Genomic DNA, 15,402 nt, shown 5'->3' with positions numbered 1-15,402 from the left:
GATAGGCGACAGGAAGGTATGTGACAATTATCAAAGAATTACATTGTTACACTGTTGTCACAAGTAGCCAAAATATTGGAGAGAAAAACAGAAAGGAGGTTGAGAGGGATAGTAGAAAAAAATTTAGAAGAAGAGCGGTATGGATTTCGAAAAGGCAGGTCAACGATAGACCCTATATTTACCATGAGATTACTGATGGAAAAACAGTGAGAATTTGGAAAATATCTGGTGATGGTGTTGCTCGATACAGAGAAGGCCAATAGTATTAATACAGAAAAGGTGTGGGAAACCATGGGGAGAAAAGAATGTGGAAGGCAAACACGGGAACTGGTGAAAGCAATATATAAGAATTGTTCCACTTGTGTCCAGACTCCGGTGGGGGGAATAAATTGATTTCATTCCCATAGTGAACCTGAAATATTTGTCCTGAATGAGTAAATTTATAACACCAACGTAATTGGTCCATTATTGGACATTATAAATTTTCCAGCCAACTCCTTCCTGGTTGCTGGTATTTCGCCCCAGTGTGCTAATTTGGGCTCATCAGTTGGTAAATAGCACACCTACCAAGATGCAAGATGTATTCATTTGGGTTAATGTTTACTTTGTTTCATTTCTCATCTTCACGAAGAGGTAATAAATCTTGGTTTTAGCAAATATTTGGTTCTCATTCATCGTAATTGTCTGTTACCCTTCTCCTGCCCTTGTATGCCCATAAGTTTATTCTACCATTGAAATGGAAATGGCATATGGCTTTTAGTGCCAGGAGTGTCCGAGGACATGTTCGGCTCGCCAGGTAAGAATTGTTCCAGTTGTGTTCAGACTCCAGTGGGGAGTACAAACTGATATAGATTTCATTCCCATAGCGAAGCTGAAATATTTGTCCCGAATTAGTAAACTGATAACACCAACATAATTGGTCCATTAGTGGACATTATAAATTTTCCAGCTAACTCATTCCTGGTTGCCAGTGTTTCGCCCCAGTGTGCTAATTTGGGTTCATCAGTTGGTAAATAGTACACCTACCAAGATTTTATTTGACTCCCATAGGCGACTTGCGCGCCATGACGAGGATGAAATGATGATGAAGACGACACACATACCTAGCCCCCGAGCCAGAAAAATTAACCATTGATGGTTAAAATTCGCAACCTGGCTGGAATGCGTCTGGCTCTACCCTGCATGCATTTGCAATTTTATATTGTTGCCTGGTTGTCATCTGACTGTTCTGGGTTCTATTCCAATGAGTATGGGATCATTTGGGATAGTTCCTGGTCCGTTGCTGAAATTCCTTGTCTGTCGTTTGGGGTATGGGACCCCATTGATTGATTGAAGGTTCTTCTCCATCAACTCATGAGGTTTGTCATTGTGTAACCTATCAATTCTTCACCGTTTATATTTTATTATATCCCGTGTATTCTAACTGGCTGGAAGGGTGCCTGTGTTGATTGGCATAATCACACAGGGTGGACTGTCGTTATGCCACCATATTATTTGTCCTGGGTTATCCAGAGGTTCTTTGAACACGTGTTGGTCTTAATAGAACACCTGTGCTCATTGTTTTCAAAGATTATTTATATGCATATATACGTATATTATCATTATAGACTGTTATGCCTTTCAGCGTTCAGTCTGCAAGCCTCTGAGAATTTACTAAACGTCGCCACAATCCTCAATTTGCAACTAGTGTTGTGGCCTCATTTCGTTCTATACCTCTTATCTTTAAATCGTTAGAAACCGAGTCTAACCATCATCGTCTTGGTCTCCCTCTACTTCTCTTACGCTCCATAGCAGAGTCCATTATTCTCCTAGGTAACCTATCCTCCTCCATTCGCCTCACATGAACCCACCATCAAAGTCGGTTTATGTGTACAGCTTCATCCATAGAGTTCATTCCTAAATTAGCCTTTATCTCCTCATTCTGAGTACCCTCCTGCCATTGTTCCCACCAGTTTGTACCAGCAATCATTCTTGCTACTTTCATGTCTGTTACTTCTAACTTGTGATTAAGATATCCTGAGTCCACCCAGCTTTTGCTCCCCTAAAGCAAAGTTGGTCTGAAAACAGACTGATGTAAAGATAGTTTCGTCTGGGAGCTGACTTCCTTCTTACAGAATACTGCTGATCGCAACTGCAAGTTCACTGCATTAGCTTTACTACACCTTGATTCAATCTCACTTACTATATTACCATCCTGGGATCACACACAACCTAAATACTTGAAATTATCGACCAGTTCTAGCTTTGTATCACCAATCTGACATTCAATTCTGTTGAATTTCTTACCTACTGACATCAATTTAGTCTTCGAGAGGCTAATTTTCATACCATACTCATTGGACCTATTTTCAAGTTCCAAGATATTAGATTGCAGGCTTTCGGCACATTCTGCCATTAAGACCAAGTCGTCAGCATAGGCCAAACTGCTTACTACATTTCCACCTAACTGAATCCCTCCCTATATATGGAGATGAAATTTTTTTTGAATTTTGGCCCTTATTATGCTGCGTTGAGCTGGTTCTGGTTGATTTTGTTATATTTTTCTTGTCAGTCGTTCCCTATCATCCTGATTGTAAATGTTGGCTGTCATGTGGTTGTTGACCTCGGTAATTGTTGCATGGTGATCTCTTGCGGGCACACTTATGAGCTCCCCTCCATCTATTATTATGTATGCAAAGTCTCCAGTTATCACCATTGCTTCCTTCTTTTTCTTGGTCGATTTTCCATGTGGTCTCTGCGTTATGGTTACGGATGGTTGGGTTTAATCTAATTTTTCTGTATCTTTGTGGCATGTTTTCCTAACCTATATTTTCGGGCTTATCTGGTTTCTATAGATGGTTTGTCGTTATGTGTACTGGAAGGTCCATCTAGTAATATGCTTATCCATTCAAACTCCCTGTACCCCTGGTCATTTACCTCTTCTGTTCATTGTCTTGGGATTTTTCTGGTATCTGTACTGAGCTTTGGAATTATGTAATGTGCGGGAAGAATGCTAGTATTTCATGTAAATTAATGTGAAAACTATAATGGTCTTCGACCTACTATGTTTGATATTCTGGTTGAGTCTATTAAATTTTACTTTATTTGCTGGGATAAAAACTACTGTAACTTACCACTGGATTCCATGAGCATCTGAAATATTCAAAATTATTTCTCTGATCTCTTGTGTTTAGTCTTGATACTCGAATATTGAAGTCCTGGAATATTTCAGTTAAGTTATTTCCCCTTTTCTTAATATGTAATCCTTACTCAAGGTTGGATTATTCATACTGTAGCACATAAATTGATGATTCTGGAAAATTAGTGTATATCGGTTCACACGTCAGCGAACAAATGTAAAATAACTTCATTATTTTGGTGATTCTTTAAATGCCAATACCAACAATGTGGTCTGACATAATTATGTTAACGATGTTACTTCTGTGTTTAACTTGAGCTCAAAATCGGAGCAGTTCGCTCAGGTCATTTTAGGCATGTGGAACTTGTATATCCCCTCGCAATTTACTAAAAAGTTACAAAAGTGTCTTGGAAACCTAGTTGGAAAAATTATGTGGTCCCTAACATGTGTGGTTGAGCCATTTTGGTTCACTGTGGTCTGTAAATGTGCACTTGGTCCCTCACTTTTGCTCGTGTGTGTGGTGTTTCAGTTTTACTGTGCTGGTATGATTGAACTACTTTATGTACTGTCAACTTGTGTGGTATGTGATGTGATGCTGGCCCTGTTGTTTCTAGTCACATTTAACGTGTTTATCTACTGGTATATGGTGAAGATCTGCTATCCTTCAACCAAATAAGACCTTTCCGTGTTTACTGTACTTAAAATGTTGGACTGTCACTTTCTATAATCAACGTATGAAGATTTGGTTTGGACACTGAAATTGTACCATATAATCTTGTATCCACCATCTCAACCTTTTGCCTCCCCGTGTTTTGGCTTTCGAAGGGGAGGATCTGTGACATGAATTAAAGCTACCCTCATTTATTGGACATATGTATTTGTGAATGGGGAATTTATCTACCATTATCGCCCACTGTTTGAATTGCCATTAATTTATGTGACTAAACTATGCCTATTTAAATGTGTAATCTTCTATTGTTACGTCAGTAGCTTCGATTTTTCTGATTCGCTCAATAAGCAAGTTGATTTGAGCGCGCATGTGCACTACTCCATCAATCTGTGCGATGTGATTCTTGCTGGCTGCAAGCCAGTCTGTTGGTGACCAAGCGCCATGGTGAACGCTATTGCTAAAGCTGTTCTGTGCAAGATGCGATTGAGAGTTGGTGGAATGGAGTCTGATACTCCAGGCTAATAGCCATGTGAACTAAGGCCTTTACCTTAGTTGCAATGTAACTAGTGTTTTAATATTTTTCTATTTACTGTTCATTTGTATAAGTGTGACCTCTGAATTACTGGGAGCGTGTGCTTCATTGCAAAATGACCTAACAACGTAAGCTATCAGATTATATTATATTGGACACCCAACGATGTAAGTACAAGTATCATCTTAATTGTTTCAAAACTGTTCTACTGCCGGATTATTTGGAGAAGAAGAATGTGAGTAACACACTATCATTGACATTAATATTGTGGGAAATTTCAGCAACGCTGTCAGAATTGTTTCAAGCCAACTTCGCAGCCATAATTGAAATTAAGCCTATCATTTATGGACATGTCGGCCACCATTTATTCATTAAAATAAACTGGCATTTATTCAGCATCCGACATTTTGGTGATATAATTTGAATCCTCATGATTTTAAAATGTAAAGTTTTGTAAAATTTAATATTCCAATCGTAATTGATAATGGAGTAATTCTGGAACTTGGTATATGCGCGGACAAGGGCCAAATTATTCCATTTGTTTTATTTAATTGAGATTATCGTTGTGATACCGTTTTCTGTTTCTTATTGTTATTATTATTATTATTAAATTTGGTTGGTGGATTTCTTTCTATTTTTCCTGGTTCATATTTGTGGTATCTACTGTACTGTTATCTATGTATTTGATGATGCTATGTGCTAGTATAATTCTCGTGATGGGATCATTCTTTAACTCCTTACTGGGATGGTTTATTTCCTGTCTTATTCACGCTTTACCGTATTCCAGGGCCTCCTAAAATGTAAATTTAATAACCGGTATTTTAATCCTCTATTAATATTTTGTTGGAGGAAATGACAAATTCAAAATACTATACATTATTATTGTAATATTGTGGTTGTAGAGAACTGAAATTTGTTCCTCCCATTCCTTAAAGATACTTACGTTTTTCATCAAAGCAAGATGTTGGTAATATTGCGGGTGGTCTGATATAGCATGGAAAAGAAATTACCCAGCAAGTTGGCCGTGTGGTCGCGTAGCTGTGAGCTTGCATTCGGGGTATAGTGGGTTCGAACACCACTGTCGGAAGCCCTGAATATGGTTTTCTGCAGTTTCCCATTTACACGCCAGGCAAGTGCTGTGACCGTGCCTTATTAATGCCATGGTCGCTTCTTTCCAATTCCTAGCCCTTTCCTACCCCATCGTCGCCATAAGACCTATCTGCGTCGGTGCAACGTAATGAAATTTTAAAATTTTAAAAATGGAAATGAATTTACCTTTGAGAGAAAAGAGAAACCAGGAATGAAGTAATCTCCGCAGAGAGGCGCAATCTAACGGAGACATTGGGAACTGTTTCTCGGTAGGGGACTTGCTAGTCTCGTGCAACTCCCTGAGACCGATTCTAGCGAGCATGCAACCAGATGCTATGCAGGCTTGGGCTCGTCCCTGCTGAGGTTCATTCCGCCATGCTGTCCGCTAGAGAGTTGCTGTAGCAAAGCAAACCCCTTGAGTTTGATTCGAAGCCAGCAGTGTTTGTTGGTCCGTTACGAAGCATTAGTACAGCGAATGACCGTAGACGGTTGGTTTTAACATGTTTTCGAATACATGTTAGTTTATTAAACTAAAATGTTAAAAGAAAAGACGACAAATGAAGTACAAAATTATTGAGAGTTGTGCAACCCTGCAACAATACCACGCATCGCCCCTGATTTTACACATCATTTTTTCAAGATTTCCATATATTTCTTGCATAGTAACTGAACGTGCAATGGAAACTAATGCATGTTTGTTTGATGTGAAGGAGCACTTCAAAAGAAACTTGGAGGCATCAATAAAAAGTCTCCAGTGGTTATGGTCAGACCGTGGTACTCCTAGTTTCAAAACAACCTTCAGAATGCTGTTGCAGTAAACCAATGTTCCCTCTTCAGAGAAGAAGGGTGCATTTTTTTTTTTTTTTTTTTTTTTTTTTTCCAATGCCTGTACTAATAACACATTCTTCCTGGTGCCAACATGTTTTGCTCTAAAACTTTGGGTAGATCTCCAACAACTTTTGGTGAGAAATCACAGTTAAATGCGCCAGCCATTTGTGTGTCAGATTCAGATTCATGTAATTGTTCCAGACACTGTGGTATTGGTTCATCACGGCCATGGTGAATGGGTGATATTGTGGATGAATATTGCTTGAATACACGATCTTCCTTTCGTTTCTGCTGTTAAATTCCTTCACATTCACAGAACAGAAAATGCACCTCGTATTACTATAACAGTTACATTGGAGCATGTGCATAAGAAATGTAGGATCAGATTTTAAAGAAACGTGATGTGATATGGGGAAATCAGCGTTGGATCCTGACTGAGGATGCAAAAGTCATTCTGTTGAACACATTCTCTTTCCTTGTCCCCTGCACAATTGTGTTAATGAGGTTTTACTGTAGGAGCAATCATTTGTAATACATGATGTATGAGCTTTTCTAGCAAAATGAAGCTAAGTGGTCTCTTTCTTGAACCAACAATCACCAAGGATGTTCGACAAGAAGGAAGAGACAGGCCAGCCATGCTCTAGAGCTCTCTACTCATGCCACACCATCATTGCTACCTACTAGCTTCCTTCCCATGGTATAAAACTTGCCAGGATCACTGTCTTATTCCAACAGTCAAATGTGTGTGGTTTTTAAATGACTGGTCATTACATATTACTAAAAATGTAAGATCTGTGTGTTTATTTTATTCTCAATAATTAGTCAAGTTCTTTACTTACTGCGAGGCTTTTTTTTATTTTAAGTATCATTTCTGATCATTTCCAGTACAACGCTGCAGTTGTGATGTTAAGCATGCGCAATGGATTCCTGCATCTGTTGACATGCCACATGCAATGTGTGGAGACATTTATATAGTGTAGCGAGTGCTTACACGGTTCAAGACAATAGACTAACCTGCCAACTGTGAGATACGGTCCACGATTCTTTTTTTGAATGCACTAAACATCAAAACAGTTGACATTCATTGCCAAGTACGTGAAGTGTATGGTGAAAGAGCAAGTACAGATGGAATGTTGAGGCAATGGGTTTAAATGTTCACAGAAGGTCGTCAGCATGTGCATGATATCTCATGGAGTAGCTGACCATCTGTCATCACAGATGATTTGGTGTGTGTGGTTGAAGCAAATGTTTATGAAGACAGACAGTACACATTTTGTCATACTCTGCTTTGGGTGGCTGTCATCACAGGCAGTGGTATGACAAAAGCATACAAGAAACTGGTGCCCCGTTATGAAAAGTGCCTTGATAATGGTGATGACTATAAGCAGAAGTAATTAAGGTATGTAGAATCCACAGAAAATAAAATGTTTTCAAAAGAATGTTGTGTTTCCTTGGAAAAAATTGCCAGTACTACTTTTAAAATGTACCCCGTATTACTATAAGTTATATTGGAAACATAAACTGACAGTGCTAATACAAGCATTTCTCCCTAAATATAACACTATAGACTGGGTAGATTTTTCATCTTCATGCTGCTCTTCTATGTTGTAGATGATTTTTAAATGCCTCATTTACTTCAAGAGAGAGAAAAACTTCTTTGCAAGATACAAATAGCAGGTTTCACACAGACTTTCAGACTACGTGATGTAGAGAAAACTAACTGCATAATAAACACACATACAGCATAAAATGAAGGCAATTTCTATTATACTTCCCTACTTTTACATTTCAAATAAGTCACAGTTATTGTACCGGTTGGTACACCTATACGCCGCACATTTGAATTTTCCGCCTTAAAGTTCTCCTCTACAGTTGAAACTCTGAACTTTGAAATTGAATTAATGCAACCGTTTATCAGAAGATGTCACTGTGTTAATTTCAAATTGTCTTTGTTTTTTAATTATCAAGAAGTGTGGACATTCTCTCACAGATGTCTCTACCAAAAACTATGATCATGCACCCTGGTGCGAAGTGAAGGAACTTTTCTTGAAGATATTTTGTATTCATAAGTTTGTTCTTTACTAAATCTTGTTCTTTCATTTGTGGGTTGGCAATATTAATCTTTCTTTACGCCAGTTTTGAAATTAGCCAATCGTAAATTTCTGTCATTAATTTTCAGCCAATAGCGTCTTTCTTTACCAATGTCGATGTGTAACTGTAAGCTATCCAATAAACCGCTATGGGTGTGTCTTAATCATTCATGAAAGGTCTCGAATCTTCCCCGAGAGTATAAAAACTGCTGATCTTCCAGGCTCTCCGCCACTCGTAAAACATCTAGCTTAGTGTATGGAAGAATAGCTGGAGGCGGGAAGCGCCTCTTTCATCAGTCAGCAGCCCTTCAAAAAGGTAATGGCCGTTTAACATCTTTATTTTCTTGCTAGCTCACCAGTTTAATCCTCGGGGAAGGTCCGAAACCGTTTTTGATGTAACCTTTCGATGTAAAATTTTCATGTTACTTTAACTGTAAATCGGGGATAGAGAGTGCTTTACCCTCTCGAGCTCCCCTGCATTTTGATCTGAGGTGACTACGTTTTCATAACCGTTTTTTTTTCTCATTCCTAATGTATTAAATTTTTTTTATACGAGTCACCTCCCTAGTGTGGGAATAGCCCCTGTTGATTTGGCTTAGCGCCACCTAGGTTTTAACTAGTTTCATGTAGGAGTGCAAGTTCTCGCCTCCATTCCTTTTGTATTTAGGGCCGTTTAAATTAACCTTTTTTTTTTAATTTAAGGTCCAGTAGCATGGGTACAAGGTACCCCTGTTCATTTGTAAGTGTGCCTTGAGAGGCAGGCAATGCGAAAGTTGCTGTGGCCTTTAATAGGCTTGAAAGATTGAGAGCGGTCAGCTCTTTATGGTGTTTTGAAAGGTGCCTCTAGGAGGCTTGACATTACTAGATGGGAGCAAGTGCTCCATGTAATGCAGGGTTTTCTGCCCTTTGGTAATTTGTGGTTGTGAGCTGAGAGCTCAGAGATTGTAAAAGGTGGGGCTTGAAGCCCAGATCATTAATTTGCCTCTAAATCCTTGCTTTTCTGGTCTTGTGTACCTGATTATTGGATAGCTGTTGACTTGTTGTACTCGTTAAGTTTTCAAATTCTATGTAAAAATTTGTTAAATTTTGTTGCCTATTGAAAATATAACCTTCATTTAAATTTTTAATTCATCTTTCGGACTTGTAGTTAGACCCTTTCCAGCCCGCACCTTCTTTCACATCTGCTGTTCCACAGATACCTTGGAACAGTTATAAACAAAAAAGTTCAGTAATACAGACGTTATGAAGGTCATACAGTTTGCAAAAAATCTCTAAGAGTTGAAAATACTTGTATCTCAAGCATGGCCAAGCTGTAGAAAGAAAAAGAAGGAAAAAAAACCCATCTGATACGATTAGAAAGCTGTCATGGAGTAATGTCACTTGTGAGTAACAAACTGAGAGTATTGAGAAAATCATTATGAACATGTAAGAAGTGAACCTTACAGACTCAAAGCACTTTCCCACATTCATTTTCTCGTTTATCATGTTCTTTCAGATTTACCATTTCTTAAATTGTTAGAGGAATACTGACTCCATATTATGTTCTATATAGGGAGGTTTTCTATCATCAGAAATATCTGATTTTAATATTTTCTTATAGGTAAATTCAATACAGATTCTGAGGACAACAGCATGCAATTAATAAAATAAACTACTGAAATAATAAAACATGCAAAAGAAATACAACTAATTCTTAGACCACAAAGAAATGAAAATATACCAAGGATTTGCAAGTATACTAATAGAGTAAGCATAAATTAGGGTGAACAGATGTCCTATATTTTATAGATATGCACTACATTCTGGCCCTATGTCCAGGAGTCTGCACAAAGCACCAAAATGTGCTACATTTGGAGATTTCTTGCTTTGGTGTGTTTTTAAATAAAAATACATACCTTTAGATAAAAACACAACTGAAACTGCACAACTGACAAGTAAAGGGAAATGGGAAGATTTTTTCAAACGTACTTAATATTTTGAAAGTATTCTCAATTCCTGGTGATTGCAGAGTATTTATTTTCAGTACCAGGCAATGAAGCTAATGACAAAAAGTTGTATCCTGTAATATCTGCCCAATGAAATGACACTCATTATAATTTAAACAATGAATCAGTGAAAGATTCGTTACTTGTGAAGTACTACTTGAAACATTTTGAATGCACAGAACTTTGTAATCATGTATTGAAAAAGAATGGTTTATTGGCAAAAATCACATCAGCTGACAAATATAACTACAATGTCATATAATGATGAGAATCATGATTTTTAATAGTATGTTGTTTTTGTTTTTAAAGTCCATTCAAGAATAAACCAGCAACTCATTTAGTGACCTGCAATATCAAGACAGGTAGTGTATTCGAACAAATATTTTGCTTCTGGATCAAGTGTCTTAACATTTTGGTGATATTTCTTACATTTCAAGGCTCAATGCCCTCCATATGGGTAGTGGTCATCCGGTCACCTTAATATAACTTACAGAATACAAGAGGAGAAATTAAGCAATCAGAAGTGGAGGTTAAAATAGATATGCTTGCACATGCATAATGTTTAGCAATCAGGCAACTCTAAAAAGGAAAAGCAGATAATAGCAGTAAAGTTCACAATTTTTGGCTTACCGTAGCGGATTCTTTGGGTTTAGGTGCTCCAAGAAGTTCATACGCAAATAAGTCTTCTTCTAGTGTTCTGTCATAGCTTATGTTGATTGGGACTATAGTTACATCATCAATCCGACCACAAAAGAACGGGTCCAAAACCATGGATAAGAACCCTAAGCATATTCAAAGAAAAGAATAACCAAGAAAGTATCCACACCACAGTGAAATAAGATATTACATGAAAGTAATAAACTTAAAGGTTGGTTATGCGTCAAATGGTATATTACATTGACTGACAGAGCAAATGCAACACCAAGAAGGAGAGGTCAGAACTTTATGCCAATTGCAGGGTAGACTGACGTCACTGAGGTATGCTCATGATGTGAAATGCGCCGCTGTGCTGCGCACGTAGCGAACGATAAATGGGACACGGCGTTGGCGAATGGCCCACTTTGTACCGTGATTTCTCAGCCGACAGTCATTGTACAACGTGTTGTCGTGTGCCACAGGACATGTGTATAGCTAAGAATGCCAGGCCGCCGTCAACGGAGGCATTTCCAGCAGACAGACGACTTTACGAGGGGTATGGTGATCGGGCTGAGAAGGGCAGGTTGGTCGCTTCGTCAAATCGCAGCCGATACCCATAGGGATGTGTCCACAGTGCAGCGCCTGTGGCGAAGATGGTTGGCGCAGGGACATGTGGCACGTGCGAGGGGTCCAGGCGCAGCCCGAGTGATGTCAGCACGCGAGGATCGGCGCATCCGCCGCCAAGCGGTGGCAGCCCCGCACGCCACGTCAACCGCCATTCTTCAGCATGTGCAAGACACCCTGGCTGTTCCAATATCGACCAGAACAATTTCCCGTCGATTGGTTGAAGGAGGCCTGCACTCCTGGCGTCCGCTCAGAAGACTACCATTGACTCCACAGCATAGACGTGCACGCCTGGCATGGTGCCGGGCTAGAGCGACTTGGATGAGGGAATGGCGGAATGTCGTGTTCTCCGATGAGTCACGCTTCTGTTCTGTCAGTGATAGTCACCGCAGACGAGTGTGGCGTCGGCGTGGAGAAAGGTCAAATCCGGCAGTAACTGTGGAGCGCCCTACCGCTAGACAATGCGGCATCATGGTTTGGGGCACTATTGCGTATGATTCCACGTCACCTCTAGTGCGTATTCAAGGCACGTTAAATGCCCACCGCTACGTGCAGCATGTGCTGCGGCCGGTGGCACTCCCGTACCTTCAGGGGCTGCCCAATGCTCTGTTTCAGCAGGATAATGCCCGCCCACACACTGCTCGCATCTCCCAACAGGCTCTACGAGGTGTACAGATGCTTCCGTGGCCAGCGTACTCTCCGGATCTCTCACCAATCGAACACATGTGGGATCTCATTGGACGCCGTTTGCAAACTCTGCCCCAGCCTCGTACGGACGACCAACTGTGGCAAATGGTTGACAGAGAATGGAGAACCATCCCTCAGGACACCATCCGCACTCTTATTGACTCTGTACCTCGACGTGTTTCTGCGTGCATCGCCGCTCCCGGTGGTCCTACATCCTACTGAGTCGATGCCGTGCGCATTGTGTAACCTGCGTATCGGTTTGAAATAAACATCAATTATTCGTCCGTGCCGTCTCTGTTTTTTCCCCAACTTTCATCCCTTTCGAACCACTCCTTCTTGGTGTTGCATTTGCTCTGTCAGTCAGTGTACTATTGGGAATAGAAAATGAAACATGATGAGAAAAAAAAATCTCTCTCTCTCTCTCTCTCCATTTTCAAAATTGTCTTCATCAGTGGCATGGAAAGATGTAAACCTCATAGATACTGTCTCTGGATGATTACACAAGAAAAGGCAAGGAGTTACAAATTAGGTAATCTAGCTTTAACATATATGGTCTAAAGTTACACATGAAATCGTCCGGCTGCTGATAGAAACTGATGTATTAATGATGAATATGACAAAAAGTAAACTAAACTCACAAATTCGTAGGCATACCTGCAATGGTGTTGAGCAGAGCATGCCTTTTTAATTACATATCAGCCTTCTTGCCAAATCTCTGACAGTACTGGGAATAGAAACCAGGCCTCCAAGGCTGGTTGCTAATCGTGCTAACCATTATGCTATGGAGGCAGACATTATGACAGAAGCATATCTTTTCCATTGTTATTTATTTTACGCCGCACCAACACAGACAGGCCTTATGGCGACGATGGGATAGACAGAGATAGGACTGGTAAGGAAGAGACTGTGGCCTTAATTAAGGTACAGCCCAAGCATTTGCCCGGTGTGAAAATGGGAAAACCATCTTCAGGGTTGACGACAGTGGAGTTCAAACCCACTCTCTCCCAAATGCAAGCTCACAGCCTCACGATGCAAACTGCGTAGTCAACTTGCTAGGTAGACGACATATTAATGGAAGTATTTTAGTAGAATCAGGGATTTAGTTGCTTTGAAACTTGTATTTCCAGGACAGAAACAAAAAAATTACACAGAAATTAAATGATGAAAAATATTGCGGTTATGACAAGTTGTTGTGGTTTGGCTGAAGACCCTGTAGGCTGATGATTTTACTAGGTAATGTTTGGTCAAGTTCTAATTGAGAAAACTTGTAGAATATGGAGGGTAAACAGAAATGAGAGAAGCAGAATATATGATCTGATTTGATGAGGAGATTCTGAAATAATTATGTGATTTTTATTTCTGTGCAATTTGAAGCAGAACAGTCAGAGCTACGGCCTGAAAGAGGTTCTTAGAGCATGTAATTCACTGACTACGCCAAGATTCATTCTCACAACCCTCAGGACAAAAGGAGAAGAGAAAGTCGTGATGAGAGCGATAACACAGAAGATGATATAGATGTTGATTCCCATAGGGAACTTAAAATATTTGTCCTGAATAAGTAAATTTATGTTACCAATAATACCAATATATAGTACATTTATAATACCAATATATTATAAATTTACTCATTCAGGACAAATAAAGTTCCCTATGGAATCAACATCTATATTATCTGGTGGCTAGGCAGTCCGCAATTTTTGGAAATGAGACATAGCTCTCATAGTGCATTGGCACTGCTGGTGGCTTCAAGTAGCCTATGCAGTGGCCTCCACGGTATGCACTAGCCTTGCGTCTTGGGAGGTGTGCTAAGTCCCAACTGATGAGCCCAACTTAGCACACGAGGGCGAAATGCAGGCAACCAAGAATGAGTTAGCTGGAAAATTTATAATGTCCAATAACGGACCATTATATTGGTATTAAGACAGAAGATGTCAAAACCTGTTTGATGGAGCTTTGTGGGCTATGAACAATACTTAATATTTCCATCCCAATCATAATTAATATTTCTATTGTGAAACATAACCAATCAGAGCTAGTGTGTGTGTTCTCCTCACTCAATGCCTAAGTCTTTTAGTAATGGAAAGGTTAGACTACTTCCGCACCAGAGGTGGCTTATATGGGTAGGTGCCTAGATAGGTGTGTATATAGGAGCTTAGGTAGGATATGTGGTGGCCGCACTGCCCAGAGCTGTGTCAGTTGCTTTCAAGACGAGAATGACTTACAAATCTCTCTGTTGAAGTTAGGAAGAAAATTACTTCTTACTGAGAATTCTAGTTTGAAGTACGAACTATTCTACTTGCGTTCTTCTTCTTTTTGGGTACACAAAGTAAATGAGCCTAGGTCTGTGAATGGGTCGTTTAATCTTGTCTACAAACAGTTACGAAATCATCCAGACACATTTTATGAATATTTATGAATGACTGCAGAAACGTTCAATATTCTGCTTACTAAAATTAAAGAAACACTGAAAAAGCAGGACACCAAGTATAGGAAATGCATATCACCCAAAGAACGACTCATCACTTTGAGGTTACTAAAAGACCAAGGTATCCTTTTTTTAATTATATATTTTCATTTTCATTTAAAGAAAAAATGCACACAAGTCCAGTTAAAAGTGAACAAAAGCTTTGTAAAAGGTATGTCGAGTACAAAAACAAGTTCATGTTTCTACTTGGATAGAAGCTCGGAAAAACAGTCCACTTCATTCGATAGGATAGACGCTTAGCGACTACCCAGAGAGCCAAGCCAAGGTGAGCGCTCAATGCAGCCATTTCCATTCGTTCTTGGGAGTTTGTTCACTTGGATGAAATCATCCTAGCGACCATCCACCATCTAGCCGCTAGGCAAGCCACCTCTGGTGCGGATGTACCCTTGTGGTTGCATAGCTAGGAGTTTGCATTCAAGTGATGATGGGTTGGAACCGATCGTTGACAACCCTGAAGATGCCTTTCCGTGGCTTCCTATTTTCATACCAGGCAAATGCTTGGGCTGTATCTTAATAAAGGCCACAACCACTTCCCTATCCTAGCCCTTTCCCATCACTGCATCACCAAAACACTTCCATGAGTTAGTGTGATGTTTAACAAAAAGAAAACTAATGAAAGGAAAAGACAACAGCCAAATCAAGGCATATGTAGAGATAT

At 39.7% G+C, this 15,402-nt stretch overlaps 1 protein-coding gene across 4 annotated transcripts in view; it reads right to left on the bottom strand.

Annotated features, from left to right (window-relative positions):
- Gnpat (dihydroxyacetone phosphate acyltransferase) overlaps positions 1 to 15,402 on the bottom strand; it is a 358,549-nt gene that overhangs the window by 166,842 nt on the left and 176,305 nt on the right. For all 4 annotated transcript variants that reach the window (XM_068226080.1, XM_067139838.2, XM_068226081.1 and 1 more), the window contains one exon: positions 10,943 to 11,094. In XM_068226080.1, the coding sequence (XP_068082181.1) occupies positions 10,943 to 11,094 (152 nt within the window). The remainder of the gene's footprint in view (positions 1 to 10,942; positions 11,095 to 15,402) is intronic.

Source organism: Anabrus simplex, chromosome 2 (genome assembly GCF_040414725.1).
Source record: "Anabrus simplex isolate iqAnaSimp1 chromosome 2, ASM4041472v1, whole genome shotgun sequence".
Taxonomy (NCBI): Eukaryota; Metazoa; Arthropoda; class Insecta; order Orthoptera; family Tettigoniidae; genus Anabrus; species Anabrus simplex.
This window is presented reverse-complemented; position numbering and strand designations above follow the sequence as displayed.